Genomic DNA, 21,519 nt, shown 5'->3' with positions numbered 1-21,519 from the left:
AGACCAAGATCCACCTGTCTCTGAATGGTGGCTAGTCAGAGGCCTCTGGGGAGTTCAGAAAACAGGGTGGGGAAGGAGGCAGGTTTCCTCTGAATGCAGAGGCTCAATTTAAGTTATCGTGGCTATTGAAAGAAAGGTCTGTCCTTCATTCTTTTCCAGACCGCCTTAAGCCATGGAAATGAGATAGGAAAGCTCTAGCTCTCTAGATCAGAGGTGCAAAGCTCTAATCTGTGTGAGGACATTTCTCTCCTTCATGAGGACTAAAGCCTTAAAGCACGACCCTCCAGCTGTCCCTATTTTCCAGGGATGCCCCTGACTTAAGAGAAGCTGTTCCGGTTTCTGATTTGATCCCGCTTTTCCTTAGGATGTCCCTATTTGAGAAATGTCAGAGGGTATCTGTGACATCTGGAGCTTCTCTACATCAAAAATGGCAAAGAGCTTTCTGGTACTTACAGGGGGGCCAGGGGGACCCTGGAGACCAGAGAATCCTCTGTGACCCTTCATTCCTCTGTCACCTTGTTCGCCAGTCTCACCCTTGTCACCACGAGCACCTTGTGGGCCCTAGAAACGGAAAGCAAGATTTTAATTTTAATTTTTAAAAATTGGCTTATTGAGCTTTCACAAAGGAAAAAGGCAAGTCACTCTGCCTAACTCGGATATGAACTTGGAGTGCTTATTTCTAGTTGTATTTCAGCCATAAGGCAAAGGTAGCAGAGATCATACTGACAGGAAGTGACCAAGTATAGTCATTCAGCGTTATTGAATAGCATATGATATATTCTACCAGTATAACATAGCTCAGCTGGTAGAGCATGAGACTCTTGCTCTCAGGCTGATGGGTTCGAACTCCATGCCGGGCAAAAGATTCCTGCATTGCAGGGGGTTGGACTAGATGACCCTTGAGACCCCTTCCAATTTTATGATTTTATGAAAAGAAAGAGAGAAAGAGAGAGGACATTTCAAAGCCCAAACTTACTGCAGGACCACGAGCACCAGCAGGGCCAGCGGGGCCAGCAGGGCCAGCGGGACCCTAGAGGGAAAGAGAAAAGGAGAAAATGTACATATCATCGCTTTTAAAATTCCGCATGCAACTTATTCCTTTAGGAGCCCAGTCCTTGGAAGAGAGGGCAAACACAGCAGGAAGAGTCTGAGTCTGTCTGTAGAGTCTGTCCATCTATCTGTCTATCTGTTTGTTGGATTGTTAGTTGTAAAGTGTTTTCACTATAGCAGCCAGCCTGATGCTTAGGATGTGTAGGTGGGCATATATGGCCACCAGATGGCTGCATCCACCTTGCTGAAACTAAGCAGATTTAGGTCAGCTCAGGATTCGCACGGGGGACCACCTGGGAACCCCCGCGCAGACTGCCTCGAGTTCCAAAGACGAAAAAGGCAGGATATAAGCATGCCAGCGAATAAATCTGGGAGTTGTCTATTCCTGCATTTGGTCATCCTGGGATGTTCCATAGGATTCGAGCGGAAGATATTGCTCCCTGGGTTCTGCCACCCCCTGCTTGGAGAGTGGAATCGGAGCACATTAAGATCACAAACGAGTGACCTCATTAATCCTCTGGCAGAGTTGCAATAAGGATGGGGAGAGTGTAATGGAAGAGGTTCCCCTACGGCGCTCTCATATGGCTCGAGTAATTATTTCGAAGTAACAAATGAGGAGCCATAGGTGGATGCCAATCCAAGTTAATTAAAACAGCGTGAAAGAGAGCCCCTTTAGCAAATGTGAGCACAGGACCAGAAGTGTTCCACGTTAATTAGGTACGAAGGCACGCTCCTGAAATATGTAAGATCCTGAAACCGGGTGTGGAGAGTATGCCTACCTCATCTGCAAATGGATACCCATCTTGCCTGCATCTTTACTGATTGTGAAAACGGAAAGTTGTGAATGACTGGCATTATTTCAGATCCACTGATCTGAAATAAGTCGGTTTACATATATGTGGCCTAGTGGGATTTGGAAAAATGAAGGATTCAGAAAACTCCCACCCGCCCGCCACATTTTGCGTTGTAGCAGAAGGAAAGGAAGCGCCACTTACAGTCTCGCCGCGGTCGCCATTCTTGCCAGCAGGGCCAACTGGGCCAGGGGCACCAGGGGCACCGGGAGCGCCAGGGGCACCAGCTGGGCCAGTCTCACCACGATCACCCTGTTTGGGAAAGGGAGAGGCAAGAAGAGGTGATCAAAGCTCAGAACCGGTGTGCGTTTGTGAAATCAAGTCTTTCGTTTTGCAAAGTTATCAGACCCGGGTCTTGTGAGACCGGCCCGTTCCGGACACCTGCTGCATACACACATGCATGTTCAACTCACCTTGGGACCAGCAGCACCATCGCGACCGGGAGCACCTTCTGCACCAGGAGAGCCCTGTCAATCAAGAAGAAAGATGGTGAGACTGAGATCACGGCGGCGTTGAAACTCTAGAACTCTCTAGCTACCATTGGGGGACCTAGAACTGAGTTAACACTATTCAGCTCTGTAACTGAACTATATCATTCAATGCACATCTACTAGTAAGGATTTACAGACATACAAAGTTGCCATATGTCGTTCTACCCGAACACTGAAGTCCAGCGCTGAGGGCCTTCTGGCGGTTCCCTCATTGTGAGAAGCCAAGTTACAGGGAATCAGGTAGAGGGCCTTTTCGGTAGTGACACCCACCCTGTGGAACGCCCTCCCACCAGATGTCAAAGAAAACAACAACTACCAGACTTTTAGAAGACATCTGAAGGCAGCCCTATTTAGGGAAGCTTTTAATGTTTGATGCATTACTGTATTTTAATATTTTGTTGGAAGCCGCCCAGAGTGGCTGGGGAAACCCAGCCAAATGGGCGGGATATAAATAATAAATTATTATTATTGTTATTGTTATTATTATTATTATTATTAACTGAGGAGGACTACTGGTCTGCCTAGCAGTATTGTCTATCCTCTGTAAGGACAAAAAAATTGGGCACCATATCTCCAAGGTCTCAGGCAGCAGCCTGCTTGAACACCCTTTTAACAGGAGATGCTAAGGAACAAACATGGGATCTTCTGCAAGTAAAGCATGACCCTGATCATCGTCCCTCATGAAGCTACACTGCACTGAGCCAGACCATTGGTCTATTTCGCCCAGTATTGCCTTACTTTCCAAGGCTCCAGATAGAGGTCCTTACAAAGCTTATTTTAACTGGGGATGCCAAGGCATTCTGCACCTGCATTTTACCACTGACTGCACAGTTTGGCTTGGAGCATATTTCTGATCAATGGTAAGAGACTGGGGTTTGACAGAGAAAGGTGAACAAGTTTAGGAGTCCGGAGCTCCCGTGGAAATTGGAAGACTTGCCTCACGTCCAGATTCACCAGGGGGTCCGGCCAAGCCAGGTGGTCCCATTGGGCCGGGAGGACCGCGTTCACCAGAAGGACCAGATGGGCCTTGTTTGCCAGGCTCGCCCTGTGGAGATCAGTCCCAGTTAGAATGAAAAGAATCCAGTTGTTGAGATACAGAAGGAGGCGGGAGGAAGACAGAAGGAGAGGAATTGCATTCACACATCATGCTTGACCTCGGTCAACTACAGTTAAAAGGAGTGAAAGAAGGAGCCTAGTCTAGGCAGAGTTTGAATTCTGTTCCCTGGGATCTCAGAACACACTAAAGTAGAACTTTCAATGCAACATGGGTTATGGGATGGAGCCAGGGAAGGTTATCTTTTCCATTGGGTTCTATATCACTTGAAATATATAGCTCTGCATTTCAGAACTGGGGAAGCATCTGTTGTATAAAGCATGGTTAGTCTCAGATATGGATTTCTATGGAGTTTTGTTTTGTGAGGCTTACATCACTTTTCTAGATACCGCAGAACCCAGAGCACTGTTCTATTTATGAAAGCTCGCTCACTTCCTGGTATTGAGAATCCAGGAAGTTTTTTCAAACCAGAATTGCATTTTACAAATTGAATCTGTTTCAGCTTTGAAAACTGAGATTTATAAAACACTTTGCAAAACCATTTTTTTTTGTCTTCTTGATCAATGCTTAAGGCAACAATATTAAGTTATAACTGACCAAGTTCAATATTTTAACTCCTTGCCACCTTGTCCCCTATCCTATACCCCTTAATCCAACTACATCTTTAGCAGTCTAGGCTGTGAGACAAATCCTCATTAAGAGAGGACAGAGTCAAGATTGAGCTAGAGGAACTTGCTTGAGAACTTTCCCCCCAGAATTATTTTCATTTCCAGTACACACAGCTGTGGTTTTTTTTCTGTTCTGGGGAGCTGTGGATGGTTCTTTTAAAACAGAATTCCAAAAATTTGTGAGCTGCTTCTAAGAAACAGTTGCACTCCTCAAAAAAACAACATCTGCCCTTAAAACACAGAAAATATGTCAAATGCATTTCAAAGACCTAGCAAGATGCTCATATTAAAAACCTGAACAGATGAATGTTACTACATCTTTCGGGACGTCCTGTCTCAGGGCTTACATTTAATATGATCAACAGGATTCCCTAGAAATGTTTCTTACTTTTGACAATTCACAGAGCTTGTGGTTGAATGATAAGTCTTTTTGATGAGGTAGGGAAGATTTGGAACTGAATTCCAGGGTTTAGCCTTCACTTTTCAGCAATTCGGCCAGGGGCTGTGCAGGTATTTGTGAGCAAGCTAAATTAATAAACAGTGCTTTGTCTTAGTTCATCCAGACTTCCTTTTGGGCCGTGTTTCTGGGCACAGGTCCACATTTCAAATCTCTGTGTTAGAGCATTTTGTTGTTGTTGTCCTTGCGCTTTCCTTGCAAAAACCCACTCCGAACTGCTGAATTGGAGCAAACAGCAATCTACAGAAAACCTGAATTGCTGTTTGTTCCGATTCAGCTTTAAAGAGCAGGTTTTCCTGGGGAATACAGAGCTTTAAAGTGCAGGACTTGTGCCTAAGAAAGCCCGGGGCAAAAGGTAAGTGTAGGTAAGCCCATAGATGCAATATGGAAAACATGTTGCTCTGTTTCTACAGGATAATGATATTGACCTTTTATTTTATTTTCATTCTTGGCCTTGGAGGAAACAAAAGCGATTATCTGGGTTAATGCACACTCATACTGCCACTAAGGAAAACGACGACAGAGCCCATAGTTATTATGCATTATATTAGGAGCAGAAACAATGAGCAGCACAAGGATGAAAAGAAGCCTTGCTTTGAGACCCGAGCTGCGATCCAAATCCCTCGTATCTGCAGATGTACCGCTGATGCTGACTTCTATATAAGTGTGTTTAGCACAAGAGTGCTGAAGGCTAAACCTGAACCAGCAACTCAAATTGAAACTTTGCTGTGCTTCCTCCTGTTCTTTGGGCCTCGTATGCCAAGCATAGACTTCAGGCTGAGTCATCAGACACTGAAGTATATAGTTAGGGAGAGGCGGGAGTCTGAAGGGAAGGGCAGAGGAGGAGAATGATTCAGGGGAAGGGCCAGTTATCTGTGATGTTCTGTGCCACCAATGAGGCAGCGGAGAAAGGAAGCGGCTGGGCAGTCAGAGACAGGGGAACAGCTGCAGGGAATTGAATCTCCTCTGTCCCCTCCTGCACTGTCTCCAAGGATGAGGAGGGGCTTAAAGGGACAGGAGCAGCCGGACATGACACGCAGGAAAAGTCACTGGTTGCTTGCATGCACCATGTCCCAAGGTGGTGTGGTGGTGGGGGGCAAATAGGCTGGAGGAGGCATGGTGCACTGTTGCTGCAACTTCTGGGACAGACCACAGGTCTGAAGGAGGACCTGTTCAGCTAGCTAGATTCTTGCACCTTCGGAGCTGATGCAATCAAGTGTTTTGCCAATTGATAACTAAACTTCTAATTGCGGGCGCTGGGTATACTTGGGTCATAGATTCCAGTTAGACTCAGGGTGTGTGTGTCTATTTTGCTTTTATGTATCCTTGCGTTTTCAGCCTTCTAGGCGGCTGAGTCCACTTAAGAAACATTCCCCCTCAAATAAACATTTCCTCACTGTTCCCCAGCCCACAAACATCAGCCCCAGAAGGAAACTGAAGCCAGACTTTCTGCGCAGAGTTGTCAGAGAAGAGCTGAAGGGGAGCACTCACAGATGGTCCGGGAAGACCAGGGAAACCTCTCTCGCCTCTTTGTCCAGGAAGACCAACCACACCACGCTGTCCAGCAATACCTTGTGGGCCAGGAGTACCAGGTGCGCCCTACAGGAGGAAAACGGACATGAGCATGAGATGTCGACAGAGAAGATCCTGGCTAGAAAAACACATTTCGTTTTTGCCAGCATTGTGCTGCACTGCAAAAGGGTTGGAGGCGAGCTGGGCATAACCCAGGCACTGTGGAAGGACGTGTGGATCCAGAATTGGCCTCCACGGTCACTTACAGACTCACTGTTAAAACCGTGTTTATGGAAGACAATCTTACTCAGCTACAAGTGATCACCAAAGAAGAAAGAAGACCCCAGACAGGTTGGGAAATAAGAACATGGTGGGCTTGCTTGAAGGAGAACAACTGTTGGATGTCCTGACTCCACATTGTGAGTAATGCCCATGAGGCTTTCTACCCTTGCCTAAAGGAACCCACACCTTGCTGTATCTTGGCTGGCTAGGGGATTTTTCTTCAGGCTCTCTTTAAGCAAAGTGTGACCACACATGGCAAGGACTACCTTTTCTATTGAAACACATCCCCCATTAAAAAACCCAAACACTTGGCAAGCAACAATCTGAACGAATGGATCTGGTCTATAATGTAGGCAGCCATTATGTGGCATTTCAACGATGCTCACTAGAACATCGCCACTGAAGAGGTGCAGCCGTAAAGATCTGCACAAGCAGTGGGAAATTCCAAAGCCAATTTAAGCCAGAGAAATTGTTAACATGGCAGCTGGGATGCCATCAGGGAGCCAGATGTTGCGACATGGAGATAACCCCATGGAGGAGGCACCCAAGTCTGGCTCGAGCAACCCTGTTCAAGAGGAATGAAAGGTAAGAGGTGGCATTTACTTACAGCAGGTCCATCGGAACCTGGAGAGCCCTTCTCACCAGGAGGTCCGGGTGGGCCAGCAGGTCCAGCTTCACCAGGGCGTCCAGCAGGTCCAGTCTCACCACGGGGTCCTTTGGCACCTTCCTTTCCACCAGGGCCTGGGGGGCCGGGAAGGCCGATGTTACCCTTTGGGGGAAAGAAAAGAGGACAAGAAAATCAGTGACCCTCACAGGCCATGTGTTGAGTTTGGGAACAGTGGCCCCCAAATGAAGCATCTTTGAGGAAGGACCCCCATCCCACCCCAGTGAGGTTCTAGTGGGTCACTGAGAATGAGAAGGAGTTTCCATCCCATCAGCTAGTTTTTGCATTCAATTGTATGTTCCTAGAGACAGCCAAAAGCTTGGGCCACTGCATTTCGAAATCAGGTGCAGCTCCAAGTAGAGCAAACTGAAACGAAAAGCCTGCCAGTGCTTATGTGACAGCGTCATTTAAATGCTGTGGTTTGCTCCAGCAAATCCTGTGTACTGCAGTTTCGGCGAGGATGCTGAGAACTTAATGCTAAAAGACCCTTGGCCTCTCCTTCCCAGCTGCAATTCCACGAAGAAGGAATGGCCATTAAGATAGTGGTATAAACATACCTAGAGATTCTTGTGTGCCATGATAATCCATAAGGCCCAATAATTTCTGCTGTGTCTGAAGGCTGGATTTTTTTTGTTGTGGGGGGATGGGGCTAAAAATTGGGGGGGGGGGGCTGGATATCCAGTTTGCAAACTTGGGAATATAAAAATAAAAGTGGATGTACAAAGACTACTTGAAGGGGGTTGAACTAGATCACTCTTGTGGTCCCTTCCAACTTTTCCAATTCTATGATTCTATAAGGAATGCTTCTGGTTCGGACTAAAACCATTGTTTATATTTAGATATGAATTGATTCAGCACTATTCTCAATCTGTATCTTTTCTACCTTATGGCCCTCTTTCCCCATCCTCTCTGCTGCCGAGAGAGTCAACATATATCTTTGTAGGTCCTCTGATGTAGGCTCTAAGGGACTTCCTACTGAGCATCCTCTCTTACCACCAGCCACCTGGGGGTTGTGTAACAGCTTTCTAAATTGTTGCCCACAATGCTGGCATGTGTGTGTTTTGTGGTTGGGTACTTACAGATGGGCCAGGGGGTCCGACTCTTCCAGCAGCTCCGGGGAATCCAGTAGCACCCTATGAAAGGAACAGAAGAGAAGGTTCCTTTTCAATAACTCATCCCATACCAAGCAGGAACTGTACGTGTGATTCTAACACAGATTCCCCACTCAGTAGGATCCTGCAATGGATTTCGTCTTAATTTTTCAGTTCGGCAACCTCTTTGCAATGCCAAAGCTCCTCGCCACAGAAAGATAATGATAATCTCAGCTCTTCTAACATCTTGTTACTACTGTTTCCGGGTATGCAGAAAAAGGGTGCCAATTTTATTTTATTTTATTATTTGTTTCTTCCAGCTAGAGATCCTCATACATCATGCAGCTAAACCAGTTTGGATGATGTGATCGAGGTTAATTGCATTGCAATCAGCTCAGGCTTAATTTCAGCCTAAAACCTGCCAGTGGCAAGCTCTGGAATGTGATTCCCCCACCCCCTTCTTGTGTGTTAGATGAGTTTAGGCTAGCTAGTGAGAGCCTCTGAATATACACAGAGGCTTTTCCTCACCATGGCATAACTGGTCTGCTGTGAATACCAATTAACTATGTTGGATCAGGTGCTAAAGAGCCCTGTCTTGCCCACCTCACATAGACCGTGATCTTTCTGGGCAGAGGTTGCACGATCCCTTCTGTGGTTCATTTCTGCAACCCACTGCTGCAGTGGAGAGCTGTATTAGTTTTCTAACCCACGATCTGCTTTAAATGTCCTAGGGTGATGAACTGGGAGTGATTTCCTTAGGATGTGAAAACTCTGGATTTCGAACATGAATGCATTTTTGACTCGCACCCAGCTTAAGAATGCAGAAGAAGAAGATACTCACAGGGGGTCCTGCACTTCCACGAGCACCTTTGGGTCCAGGAGCACCAACAGCACCCTGCAACAGGTGGGAGGGAGACGGCGTTAAGCCAAAGGCTGATGGAAGGTGATGGGTTCACAAAAGAGATTGGGGTGCAACAAGAGGGTCACTTACAGCGGGTCCGGGAGGTCCAGTGGCACCAGCAGGTCCGGGAGGACCAGCATCGCCTTTAGCACCAGCATCACCTTGTTCACCTTTAGCACCAGGTTGTCCATCAGCACCCTGTGGAGGTAAGAGCAGAGCAGGTGGTGGTGAAGGATGGAAAAGTAAAGACATATCTACTTAGGATGGAAGATATTAATGGATCTTTCTCTGCATCGTCCAAGTACATCTGACTAAATGATTTCATTGTGCCAGAGGAGGTTGGACCACATTGCTTCTGATAATCTGCCAGGTGTGAATCAAACAGGAAGAGAAGCAAGGTTTGCTCAACCTGGAACAGGGAAAGTGCAAATGGAGAGGGGGGTTCTCTATCAGGTTTGGGAGATTCAGTTCCCAGTCTCTCTCAGTTACATAGTGGAGTCAACCCGGTTGCAGTTCAGCTTGGGACATGGGGAAATCCAGGTTCAAATGCCCACTCCTCAGCTTTGGGTTCAAGCATCACCTTTCTCTCAGTTTAATCAACCTCTGGGGATTTGTTGGGAAGACAAAGAGGATGAGCACTTGCAAAGCAATTGGCCGATCCATATGTTGTCAAGAAACAGCATGGAAGCCAAATCAGCTTGTGATTTGCTGTCTTGACTGAGCCAGTTCTTTTTAGTGGCTCTACACTCAAGTTCACCCAGTTCTGGAAAATACTCCTAAAATGGATTCATGTAGGACATGGAGGATTGCTCTCTGGGCTCCTATTTTATTTATTTTAATCGTACCCTACCTTGTTCTCCAAAGGACCTCAAGGTGGCAATGAAAGTGGTATAACGCACTGAAAAAGGCACTGCTGGGTTGAATTTGCCACCCCAACAGTGCACTAATTAACGCCTGCTTGATTGCTGTAGTTAGGAGGAAGGTAAGGGAGAACTGAATTGTTCTTCCAAGCCTTATGAGGAACAGTTGAAGGAACTGTGCATGTTTAGCCTGGGAAAGAGGAGACTGAGAGAAGGTATGATAGCCATCTTCAAATATCTCAAGGGCTGTCACGTGGAAGATGGAGGAAGGAAGCTTGCTTTCTCCTGCTCTGGAGGGTAGGACTTGAATCAATGGCTTCAAATTACAAGAGAGGAGATTCCAACTAAACATCAGCAAAAACCTGACAGTAAGAGTTGTTCTACAGTGGAAAGGTCTCCCTGGGAAGGTGGTGGACTCTCCTTCCTTGGAGATTTATACGCAGAGGTTGGATGGCCGTCTGTCATGGATGCTTTAGCTGAGATCCCTGCATTGCAGGGAGAGTTGGACTAGATGAACCTTAGGATCCCTCCAACTCTACAGTTCTATGATTCTATGAATATACCCCAAATTTGGACTATTTTGTTTACTTTATGAGTGCAATGCCTGGAACGTATCACTTTCTCCTACCAGAGATCACTTGATAACAATCTACAGGTGCTTCTGGTCGCCAACCTTGCCTGCCAACTGCTGTCGCTTGTTTGCCACAATGTGCACCAACACGGAAGGGTTGTCCACTCTGCACCTGACACCCAACACGCAACGAATCAACAGTTTGATGAGAACTGAATACTTGTCATCATACTCACAGGGGGGCCAGCAAATCCAGCGGGTCCGGCAGGGCCAGGCTCACCACGATCTCCCTGGGAAGGAAAAAGAGACAAATGCATTTGGTCAGTGGTGATGAGAGGAAGGGTCAAAGGATGAGAGAAGGTGATAAGGATGAGACCCCTGCGTTGCAGGGGGGGTTGGACTAGATAACCCTTGGGGTACCTTCCAACTCTACAATTCTGTGTTTCTAGGATGGAAAAGAAAGTACTTACGGGAGCACCACGAGCACCAGTGGGACCAGCAGGACCAGCAGGACCAGCTTCACCCTGGTTGAGGAAGAAAAGAAATAGAGATGAGGTTAAGCTCCAGGGAACCAGGAGCAACCACAAAAGGCACTGTAACATAAGTAGGAAAAAAGCACCGCCACCCCCAGGATGCATAGCTCAGTCAGTCGAGCATGAAACTCTTAAGCTCAGGGTTGTATGTTTGAGCCCCACATTGGATGAAACATTCCTGCATTGCAGAAGGTTGAACACAAGATGACCCTCTTCCAATTCTACAAATCTGTCATTCTGTGATCTAAAGCTGCAGAATCCTACCGGTTAGTTACGTTCCTCTCTTATACCTTGCTACTCTCACCAGGTTGGATAAATGCCTCTTTTTCTAATCATGTTCCCACTGCCTCGCATGGAGGCCTAAGTTCAACATGTGAATTCAAAAACATGAACCGTTTGCCTACATATCTAGCAGAGAGAGAGAGAGAGCCATTGAGTTTTATGGTATGAAAACAGGAGGGGAAAAGCTTATTTGTGACAAGTTGGAAGAACAAAATTGAGGAAGAATGGGTAAGGATAATAGCTCAGTGGTAGAGCGCATCCTCTGTAAGCAAAGGTCCTCCAAAGGGTTGATTCCTGATACCTGCCTGAAACCCTGGAGAGGTGGTGCCACTCATTGTGGACAATACTAAGCTAGATGGATCAATGGCACTTGGATTGTATGTGGCTGGAGAGGGGAGACTGGAAGGCTGGTCATACCTTTCAGCCTAGCCTATTCGTAGGACCTGAAAGCATCCCTAAATGGTATACATAATATAGCAGGTTGAGCTGGGGAAATCCTTTAACTGTGTAGTCAGGGTGGCCTGTGAGACAATGTGACCTGCAGATGATCACCTGTCGGCCCATCGCTCTCATCCATGCAATTCTGCAGGCAAAAAGAAGCCCTTTGTCCCCATGTGTTCTTTCCACAGCCAACAACCTTCATCCAGTGTCCTTCCTACAGGCAGGATGCTGTTGTGGAGGTTGTAGCCTCAGCCAGCGATGGGTGTCCAGGTGGCATCAAGTGAATAAGGTGAGAAGGAAGGGGCTGAGCTCTTTTCCCCAGTGCTCCACTCCAGATTGACCTGTTACTGAATCTAGTTGCTGGCCACTGTTTTAATTTCAAACTAGCCCCTGTCAAATCAGGCTCTGGTCCATGTGGACACGAGCTAGAAAGGTTCTGATATAGAGCGACATTCCACTAGCGTCTTGCTCTCTGCCCAAGCCTAGCCCAGCTGACCTCATAGAGATTGAGGGCTTCAGATGAAGCCAGTCATCATAGGCTAAAATCCCAGGATCCAATAAGGGCACACAATGCTGAGATTCTCATACTTAGAATTTCTTGGGAAAGGGGGCTGTCCCCATGGCTGCCCTATTCTTGCCATCAGCATGCAGGGCAGGGACACTGAGCTGACTAGAAAGGGCCAGGTTGGATCTCTGCATCCCTACGCCATCAGAACACCTGGTCAGGAAAGAGTTGCCAACTGCCTCTCCACTGCATGCTTTGCAAAGGAGTGGCGTCAAAGCCCAAGTCGGAAGACGCCAAATAGCTCCCAGCTCATTCACAAATTTGTTAATATGCCAGAAAATGCACCTAGACATCTGACAACTGGAGATCACTAGACCTTTTTCTGGAAAAGAGGTACATTAAGTCAGTGGAGCACTTGCCTTGTCACCAGGAGCACCAGAAGGTCCAGGTGGGCCAATAGGTCCAGTCAATCCTCTAAGTCCATCCTTGCCAGGAGCACCATCAGCACCTTTGGGACCAGTGTCACCCTAGGAGGAAGGAGAAACAGAGCAGACCATGAAGCACCAAAAGGAACAGGCTGGTGCAAGAACTGGGAGGAAGAACTCTGTGTTGACAATACAATGTGTCTCATATCTGAAGGTCTTGAAAGAGATCCAACCATCTAGCAGAATCTACATTAGGATGTCAAGTTTGGTGCGAGGGAATTCATCTCAAGGAAACTGATGGAAGAAGGACTGGATAGCACCCCGAGATCTGCCTTTCATTCCAAACTCTTAGGCCAACCCTGAAGGCAAAAGCCTGCAAGCTAGAGGTGGGGAAACTGTGCCTCTCCAGATGTAGAGTTTGTATTCATCCCCAGCCAGCATGGATGATGGTCAGGGATGCTGGCAGCTATAGTCCATCTGGAGGGCTGCATCAACCATCCTCTTGCTTTGGCCATACAGGAAGGAAAGAGTCGCCTGCCCACTGGATATTTTAAGAAGGGGAGTTTCTAAATACCAGCGAGCAGAATTTAATATTATCATCCTGTTCCTTATTTCCCACATTACGATTCTGCCAGCAGTCTACTTCAAGTAGAGGAAGGGCTGGGGGCAGATCACAGGCTTTGGATGGAGAAGGCCCTAGTTTAGATTTCTGCCTTTTTTTCATTTTTTAAAAAAGGATCCCATGTGCTGGGAGTGGGAAATGTCTCAGCCAGATATGGTGGAGCTATGTCGCCAGCTGAAATAGACAGAGTACTGGGCTTGATGGACCAATTCCCTGACTCAGTGTAAGGCAACTCCGGATGTTGCTTTTCCACACACTTCCCACCCAATTGAAATGGTGTGTTACAAAGCCAGTCAATAGCCCAGTGGGTTTTCCTATCACTTTCTTTATCACTTAAAAGTCCTGTTTTGGAGGGAAGTGGGTGTGTTGCCAAACAACACCAAACACACTTCAACTGCACAGCCTGAGTTTGTTGGTGTGCAGGTAAATCCCACCAGCAAAACAGCAACAGCCTTGCAAGTGACCTCCTGTTTTTATTAAGTCTTCCATCCACTGGCCCTCTATGACCCTCATATGAACCTGTGGGCATGAGGATCTGTGTCAAGATTATCTCTGCGCAGTTGCAGTAATGGTGGTTCGTCGTGAAAGTGGGCTGGAGAGAGATACGAGGAGAAGTTGGGAAAGCCTCCTAATTGGAGGGTTATATTTGGAAGAGTCAAGGGGCTGTTGCCATTGTTGTTTGCTTGTTTGCCTTCTTTATAGGTTGGTTAAGTTAGTGAGCTGCCATTTTGGTGACATTGTTTCCATGGACGAGATACTTACTCTGTCTCCCTTGGCACCAGGCAGACCAGCAGCACCACGTTCGCCAGGCATACCCTGAAGGCCAGCAGGACCTTGGTTTCCGGGGGCACCAGGAGCACCAGCATCACCCTAGAGGAGCAGAGCCAAACAAACAAAGACATATCAGAAACAGAGCTAAGATATCAGGCCCAGCATAGATGACAGCACCTAATCCCTTCTGAATTCTGTCTGTCTGTCTCATACACATTTGCAAAACAACATTTATTTATTTTTCAGATTTTCAGTCTGTATGCTAGGGACGAAGCGCCTTGTTGCACCCAGGAAGGCAGTGATTCAGAGGGATTGGGTAGATGATACTAAGGATTCGTGAACGTGCCCATGCCAAGGCAAATCCATTTCTTTCCTTATTTGCTTTAGGGTGCAGAAGTTGTCTTGCTTGGAGTGAAATGTGCCTCTAGGTGCTGAAGGGAGAAAGAAGGTCCCAGAGCTTGCCCCATGTGGTCTGGCTAACATAATAAGGCAGCACAATGGAAACTGTGTCCTGCTTCATGGCAGATGCTTGGTTGGATTCCAAAACTTAGCCCAGCCCTGGTGAAATGAAACAGCTCAGCTGTGGGCCTCTACTCCTGATTTGCCCAATATCCTTATAACCTCTCTTTCTGTGTGTGTGGAGATGCACTATTATCAAGTTCCATAAACTCATAAGAGGACCCCGAATACTACAGGTGGTTTCATTCTGTCTTAAGCTGGTGAGCACTATACATCAACTTGGTTGAGAAAACAGGAGGTGTCAGGGGATGCCTCAGAAGGCATAGATTGTTTCCTTCACCTCTTGATTTATCGATGTTTTGTTGCCTACATGGCTCAAAACCTAACTCTGATCATTTGAAAAAATCCCAAGCATCCAAGACCGATTTTTATATTTGTCATGCAAGATATTTTCAAGGAAGAAAAAGGACATGAATAATATTAGCAATGGAATACATCCCATCATGCACCCTTACCTTAGCACCATCGTTACCAGGAGCACCATTAGAACCACGGGCACCCTGAGGACCTGGGGGGCCTTGGACACCACGTTCACCGGGGAAACCTCTCTCACCCTAAAGGGAGGAAAGAGATCTGGTTAGAACACCAGCATCACAGTAAACAGCAGTGGACCAATGAAAATACATATGGAAGACCAGTATGGAGAAGAAGATCTTCACTTACTCTTGCACCAGAGGGACCAGGAGGACCAACATCACCAGGGACACCCTATCAGAAGAAGAAAAATCATTGGTTAATGAATCTTTGGCATCTAGGTGTCATAGGTAATCCAAGATGGGGCTGATGGATGGTCCTGCTGTGCAGCAGTGGGGGTGGATTTTGCTGCTTCACGGCTGAGGACTATGTGGACTTATGGTCCCTTTGAGTTATGGAATTCTAGAAGGAACAGCTCAAGTCTGAAGTGGCAGGATTTGCGCAGTGTGGGCAGGGCCTCTAGCATATGAAAGCATGGAGGAAAGTGGATAGCACAATGAGAAGCATCTAGCTGTTCTCTTCTGCCTGGTAGGAGACACTTCAGGAGGTATGCATTGTAAACCTCCCTTGACGGCTTCTCCAAAACTGCACGTTGGAAACATGAGTGGACAGGATCTGAAGATGGACTCTTTTAAAATGCCAACTTCAGCCACAGAATATTAGCATAAATTACGGGCTCCTGAATCATCAAGTTGTGCCCAATCCAATGGCTTACTGAAAGAGTAACTAGGCCTAAACTAAGGACTTCACTCATTTCAGCATCTCTTCACCTCGCTGAGACAACGTCCCCTTGAGCAACAAGAAGCATCAAGTATCTACAGTGCTTTGAATGCCTGAAATCCCAGTTTTAGTCCAAGCAATCAACCCTATCTCTAGTAGGAGAAGGACATGGGGGAGATACAGATCTGTTGCCTACAATATGGGAAGTTTCTATGGCCATTTGGCTATGCAAAAGGAAAATATTTCCTTCCCTCCCTCCCTATATACTTCTTTGCAGGTGCTCTGGATTTTTATTGTTGGCCAATCAACTGGAAGTCCATTGGCTTTGCAAAGGGAGCATGAGAGAAGCGTCATACGAAAAGCAGGCATGGCACAGACTCTGCTGTGATTGCACAGCTTCCAATTCATTCAATGCAAAGGGTGCATGTGGTTCTCAGAATGTTGCTGGATAGATTCAGCACCAGCACTGTACTGTTTTTTTTGCAAGGAGTGGATGAAGCCTTTCTAAAGAAAGCCACCCGAGCTAAGGGATTCTAAGCTTGCTGTGGCATGGTCCTGAAAGGAAGGAGCAAACTTTGCCGGCTGAAATTCCCTCCAGCTATTCAAAGGAGGAGAAACCTCACCCTGCTGTGTGTGTGCACGTAGATTGTGAATAACCGAGCAGAAGAAGCTAAGTGGGGAGAAGCTTGACCATCCGGTTCTCCTCAAGGTATCCTTATGTCTTTCTATAGTATGGTGTAAGTACTGCATTCTGTCTGAAGGTATTCAGGAAGGCAGATGCAAATGCCATATCTATATGTGGAGCGAGGCTTACTGGGGAGCCAGCAAGCTCAGATCAGACCCTAAACTACCTATCTCTGAACCCAGTCTCTTCTTCACATTTCTCTATGTGCAGCCTCATTTCTTACCTGTTCACCAGGCTTTCCAGATTCACCAGGGGCACCTGCAGGACCGGGAAGACCCTGTAAGAGAAAACCAGAGATGGAGAAGGTGTTAGATTAGGAACTGAAATCTTGCTTTTCAAAGAGCTTAGCTATATCTATCCTACAATTTGATCACCCACAATTATTTTGTGTGTGTGCACAAGCACAGGCATTGATGCCTGTTGTCATGGTTTCTGCATAGTTAAATTTCCCAGCTTTCCTTTTTTCTTCTTCAAAGCCTTGATTTGAAGAACATATTTGCATGTTGTCCCCGTCAAACTATTAAACTGTTGCCTCCCACTCCTTCCATAAAATTTGCAAAGAAATCTGAAAACCTGAAGCAAAGGAGCAGGTTTAAGCATGCAAAATGCAGAAATGTACTATGTTTGCAACGTTTATTGCTATCCCTGAAGTTTCTTCCCCATCCAGCCAGCTTCCAAATTTGGAGTTTTGCTGTGGCAGAAAATACACACACAGTTCTGTATGTGCCTCTATTCATGGAAAGCTTTTTTTTTACCTGGAATCCGGGAGCTCCACCGGGACCTTGTTCACCTCTTTCTCCAGCAGGGCCCTGGGATGGGAAGCAAAGCAAAGTTCAAAGGTTGGTAGGCTTCAAAAAGTGGTTTCCTACAATAGCCACCAATGGTACAGAAAGCGGGATCAGTGAAGAATTCATACTTACACTTGGGCCAGGGGGTCCCTGGGCACCAGTTTCACCATCTTTACCAGGAGCACCCTGCAGAGGAGAAGAGAATCAAAAAGGCAGAGATGAGAGTATCTGGATGGACTCTTCGGAGAACAGTCTACATTGAAAGCACTTCAGCGTTTTTCTACTCCTGTGTCCAGATCTTCTGAATTCATTGCATTGACTTCCTTGTCACCCTATACCACTGTCAAACTTGCAGCCTCTAACATCTATGCGCTGCTCTTCTTTGTTTGACTCTCCACACAAATGCATCCCATTTGTGATTTGTCCTTAGTAAAGCCTTCCTGGAGCTTCGCCTTGCCTGCTCCTCCACTGCTTTCTGACTGGCTTGTGGGATAAAGGCCCAGGACAAATGTATCAGTCCCCAACCTCTTCCTCCGCTCTCAGCCTTCTCTGTTACATAGATTGAAAGCTAGGGTTCTGATCACTTCTGTGTTCTATTGTCAAGTACGGGAGTTCCCCTCTCCCTTCCGGTGGCTCACCGATAAGAATTAACGAGCGTTTGGTAGATTTATAGTCCTTTTATTGCAGCATTCTGTTACCAGCACAAACAGGCAACCCTCTGCAAGGATATCAGTTGCCTACTCTGACTCCTCCCCACTTCCGCAGCAAGAAGTGTGCCAAAGGGAAGTACCCCCCTGCGTCTCCTTTGTTTTCTGACACTCTCAGACCTCGAAGTTTGGAGGGAGGGAGGGTGTTGTCCCCCCACTCTCGACTGATGTATCGTCCAGCTGCTCCCTCCCTTCTGGTTGCTTAGCTACTATCTCATAGCTGGGTAGCTCCTCTCTAACTGTGCAGCTTCTGTGTCTACCTGTCTCTCTGCTTCTGGAAACACTGGAAGCAGGCAGGGTCAAATATTCCCCCACCTCTTCCGTTGGGAACTGATCTCCCTGCATTTGAATTCCCCAGTCTTCTGATCCAGACCAGCCCCTGACATCTATATAGTGTCTTGGTGTGAAATCCATCTCCTTGCCGCGACGGGGCTTGCTATAGCGAACAAGTGCCCGAGATTTCTTGCTTTCATCTAAAAATCCCTGTGCAGTGCAAAGCTGTATCTGAACCTGACTGCAGAGGGCATTAAGCAAAATACTTACAACAGCACCAGTAGGTCCAGGAGCACCTCTCTCGCCAGGTTTGCCAGGTTCACCCTAGAAGAAGAAGGGGACAAAGGGGGTCATTTCAGAGACAGGACTGACAACTTGACAAGCAGTGAGCAAGAAGATATTCGTAGCAGTGGGACTTCATTGCACTCTTTGGGTCATACTAGAACGAGTCAAATCCAGGGTATGTGTATGCTGTGTCCAAAATTTGGACCACAAATGGATACAACCATTTATGGGGAAACCACAGAGCCTGCATGTTGCTGCATTCTTGGGAATGATTTTTAGCTGAAGGGCAGCTTTATTTTGCAAAACAATAATGATCAAGGAGCCATAACTTGTCTTGTGTGCCCACTGCTCATACTGAATCCTTGGACTGCAACTGTTTTACCACATACCCAGAACAGAATCACTGCAATGATCTGCTTAATTTTAAGGTCCAATACAAGAACTGAAGATTCAGTTCTGGAAAGGGAGCCATCTAAACCATGAAACCATGCCGATGCCCCATGGCAGTAACTGCAGATGCAGAACCAAAACCAAGAACAGAAATGACCAATATTTTTGGTCTTTATAAACACCCAGAAGTTGTTTTTTTGTCCCTCTAGTTGCTCAAAAACGTAAGGAGGGCAGCTAGGAGGAGCCCGTTATTTCATGAAGACTTGAAGGCAGCCATTTCAGGAAATCCTGAAATGAAGTTCTGCCATTTTCATGGCAACACTGCAAGCTGAACTTCAAGCAAAGACTGGGCACTGCGAGGAGAAAGCTGGATTTTGCCATCCTTGAATTTTCATCCAAGGGAGCGTGAGATTCAGGAAAAGGAAGCAGTTACTTACAGCAGCGCCTTTAGGTCCAGGGAATCCCATGACACCAGCTTGACCTCTTGCACCAGGTGGACCTGCAGGTCCAGGGCGGCCATCTTGACCAGCGGGGCCCTATTAGGAGACAAAAAAGCCCGTAAGTTTTTGTGTGTGTGTGTGTTTTCAAAAGAACAATTCCTTTCTGAGCAAAGTCAAAAAATGAAGAATGCCATCCTGTTGCTACTCACAGTGGGTCCAGTCTTGCCATCGGGGCCAGGGCTTCCAGGGCTACCAGTCAGACCCTACAGGTGGGAGGGAAAAGGAAGGTGAGTTAGGAAACATCTTTTGGTCAATAACAAAGAGGGTTTGTGACCAAGAAATGGTAAGGTAGGATCGCTCTGTCTTTGCCACCCCATTCAGCACAGTCACTCCTAAATGCTCTACAACCCCTGTTTTGACAACATCTGTTTGTCATAGGAACCCCTTATTGTGCATCTCTTTTGTGAGCGATTCCCAGTTCTCCTAAATGCTTCTTGACAGCTTTTGCGCTCAGAGTCTCTTCTGGAAGCCCTCGCCCTTCCCTTAAATAGTCTCCAGCTGTACAGAATATCTGAGTAGCTAATAAATCCAGTGTGCCCCTTGCAGTTGGCGTTTTTTTCATAAGGGGGCGGGGGAAGACTTTTGTTTTGTTTCCAAAAGGGATTGCTGGTTTCTCTTAAATCAGTTCCAGTTCGAGTCCTGCTTTGTTGTCCTCCTTCTGGTTTTGTTTTATTTCAGATTAATTGGTGCATGTTTTTTTTTTAAATCCAATTTTAATTTTGTTCTAAGTTGCCCTGAGCTCATGGGAGAAAGTGGTAGATCGATGCATTAGATAGATGGGCATAATGATCTCCTTTGCATCTTGAAGTGGGGCCTGGAAGGCAGGGTTCAAATCACAGAGCAGGGAAGGATTTGAGAGCTTGTGTGACCCAGTAAGAAGGGTATTTCAGCTTGGCTAATAAGCCCCCTAGTTAAATTTACAATGCTGTATTTAATTTTCTAGTGCCCTTGGGCAAGTCACTTCTTTCTAGGGTTGCACTGAACGTTTGCCTCTGAATATGTTCTTGGCAAACATGGGGTGTTCACGGAGGCTGAATTTCCCCCTAAAAACTCCTTGCTTTTACTTTGATGGTGCTGTTTGCAGCTATTGCTTCCCCACATGGCTGCTATTTCTTTAAGGGCTTCTTCTCCTTCCAGAAATGACCCTCACCAATCAAGGATCACATAGGGAGCTATAGGGTGCCACGATGCCATCCATTACCCGCATTCTAACTGGGCAAATTCTTACCCTTATCCCATCATGGCCCTTCCGTAAAAAAACAGCCAAAAGAGGACACTAAAACCTGTCGCCAAAAGCCTTCCTCCTTTCAATTCACTTATGCATTTCTCAGCCTCATTTTACCCGTCTGCAAAATGGGACCATTGCAGACTTTCCTTTGCCAGGGTGGTCTTTCAAATTTTAGCAGCGCCCTGTGCAAGGCCACAATTTGGTGCCCCTGTCTCTCGCCTTCCTTTCTGCTCAATTCACTATGTCATATTTGCAACACTCTGCAACACCCCCAGGCTCAGCGCCCAGTGCGGCAGAACCCGTCGTGCTGCCCGAAATCTGCCTCTGCTCCTTACCAAGTTGTTAGGATGGATGTGACATGGAGTGCCAAGTCCTTTGCATACTTCAAAACCCTATAGTTATTTTCTAGGTGCAATTACTATAACAACAAGGGGAGCTTGTGATTTCCTAACACAGTTTGTTTTGCAATTCCTCTCTAGGGCATGGGAGCTTCTGGCAGAAGGCACCTCATTCCCCACTGCCCAGGGCCTAACAGGAAAGCGTATGGCCAGATCGCCTTTGCAATTCTGCCAGATCAGATCTCTTGCAGTTCACTCACCTTGGCTCCAGGGAGACCAGGCTCACCAGGGCGTCCAGCTTCACCAGTATTTCCTTTGGGACCAGCAGGGCCGGGAGAGCCACGCTCGCCAGGTGGGCCCTGGAAGAGGAAAAGCAGTCAAGTTATCCCATTTAGCACTGCAGGTAAATGCCAACATTGTTTCATCTTCTTCTGGTTCAGAAGGCTGTTGTGTGATATCAGAGCTCAATCTAAGATTCACAGAATTGTAGACCTCGAGGGCCATCTAGTCCAACCCCTTTGCAATGAACACGCGGTCTCCCCTCCAGTTTGAAACCATACCAGACCCTGCTTAGCTTTGCA

General features: G+C 46.8%; 1 protein-coding gene across 2 annotated transcripts in view; it reads right to left on the bottom strand.

The window, feature by feature from the left end:
• Positions 1-21,519, bottom strand: part of COL1A1 (collagen type I alpha 1 chain) — a 45,934-nt gene that overhangs the window by 7,425 nt on the left and 16,990 nt on the right. The window contains exons 23-45 of one of the 2 annotated variants that reach the window (XM_053361207.1): positions 21,199-21,297; positions 19,522-19,575; positions 19,310-19,408; positions 18,468-18,521; positions 17,350-17,403; positions 17,185-17,238; positions 16,653-16,706; positions 15,214-15,258; positions 15,006-15,104; positions 14,023-14,130; positions 12,633-12,740; positions 10,923-10,976; positions 10,689-10,742; positions 9,112-9,219; positions 8,962-9,015; positions 8,109-8,162; positions 6,973-7,134; positions 6,063-6,170; positions 3,330-3,437; positions 2,315-2,368; positions 2,046-2,153; positions 977-1,030; positions 454-561 (exon numbers count right to left, since the gene is read on the bottom strand). In XM_053361207.1, the coding sequence (XP_053217182.1) occupies positions 454-561; positions 977-1,030; positions 2,046-2,153; positions 2,315-2,368; positions 3,330-3,437; positions 6,063-6,170; positions 6,973-7,134; positions 8,109-8,162; positions 8,962-9,015; positions 9,112-9,219; positions 10,689-10,742; positions 10,923-10,976; positions 12,633-12,740; positions 14,023-14,130; positions 15,006-15,104; positions 15,214-15,258; positions 16,653-16,706; positions 17,185-17,238; positions 17,350-17,403; positions 18,468-18,521; positions 19,310-19,408; positions 19,522-19,575; positions 21,199-21,297 (1,854 nt within the window). The remainder of the gene's footprint in view (positions 1-453; positions 562-976; positions 1,031-2,045; positions 2,154-2,314; positions 2,369-3,329; positions 3,438-6,062; positions 6,171-6,972; positions 7,135-8,108; positions 8,163-8,961; positions 9,016-9,111; positions 9,220-10,688; positions 10,743-10,922; positions 10,977-12,632; positions 12,741-14,022; positions 14,131-15,005; positions 15,105-15,213; positions 15,259-16,652; positions 16,707-17,184; positions 17,239-17,349; positions 17,404-18,467; positions 18,522-19,309; positions 19,409-19,521; positions 19,576-21,198; positions 21,298-21,519) is intronic. The other variant, XM_053361208.1, reaches the window with a different exon arrangement.

Source organism: Podarcis raffonei, chromosome 13 (genome assembly GCF_027172205.1).
Source record: "Podarcis raffonei isolate rPodRaf1 chromosome 13, rPodRaf1.pri, whole genome shotgun sequence".
Lineage (NCBI taxonomy): Eukaryota > Metazoa > Chordata > Lepidosauria > Squamata > Lacertidae > Podarcis > Podarcis raffonei.
This window is presented reverse-complemented; position numbering and strand designations above follow the sequence as displayed.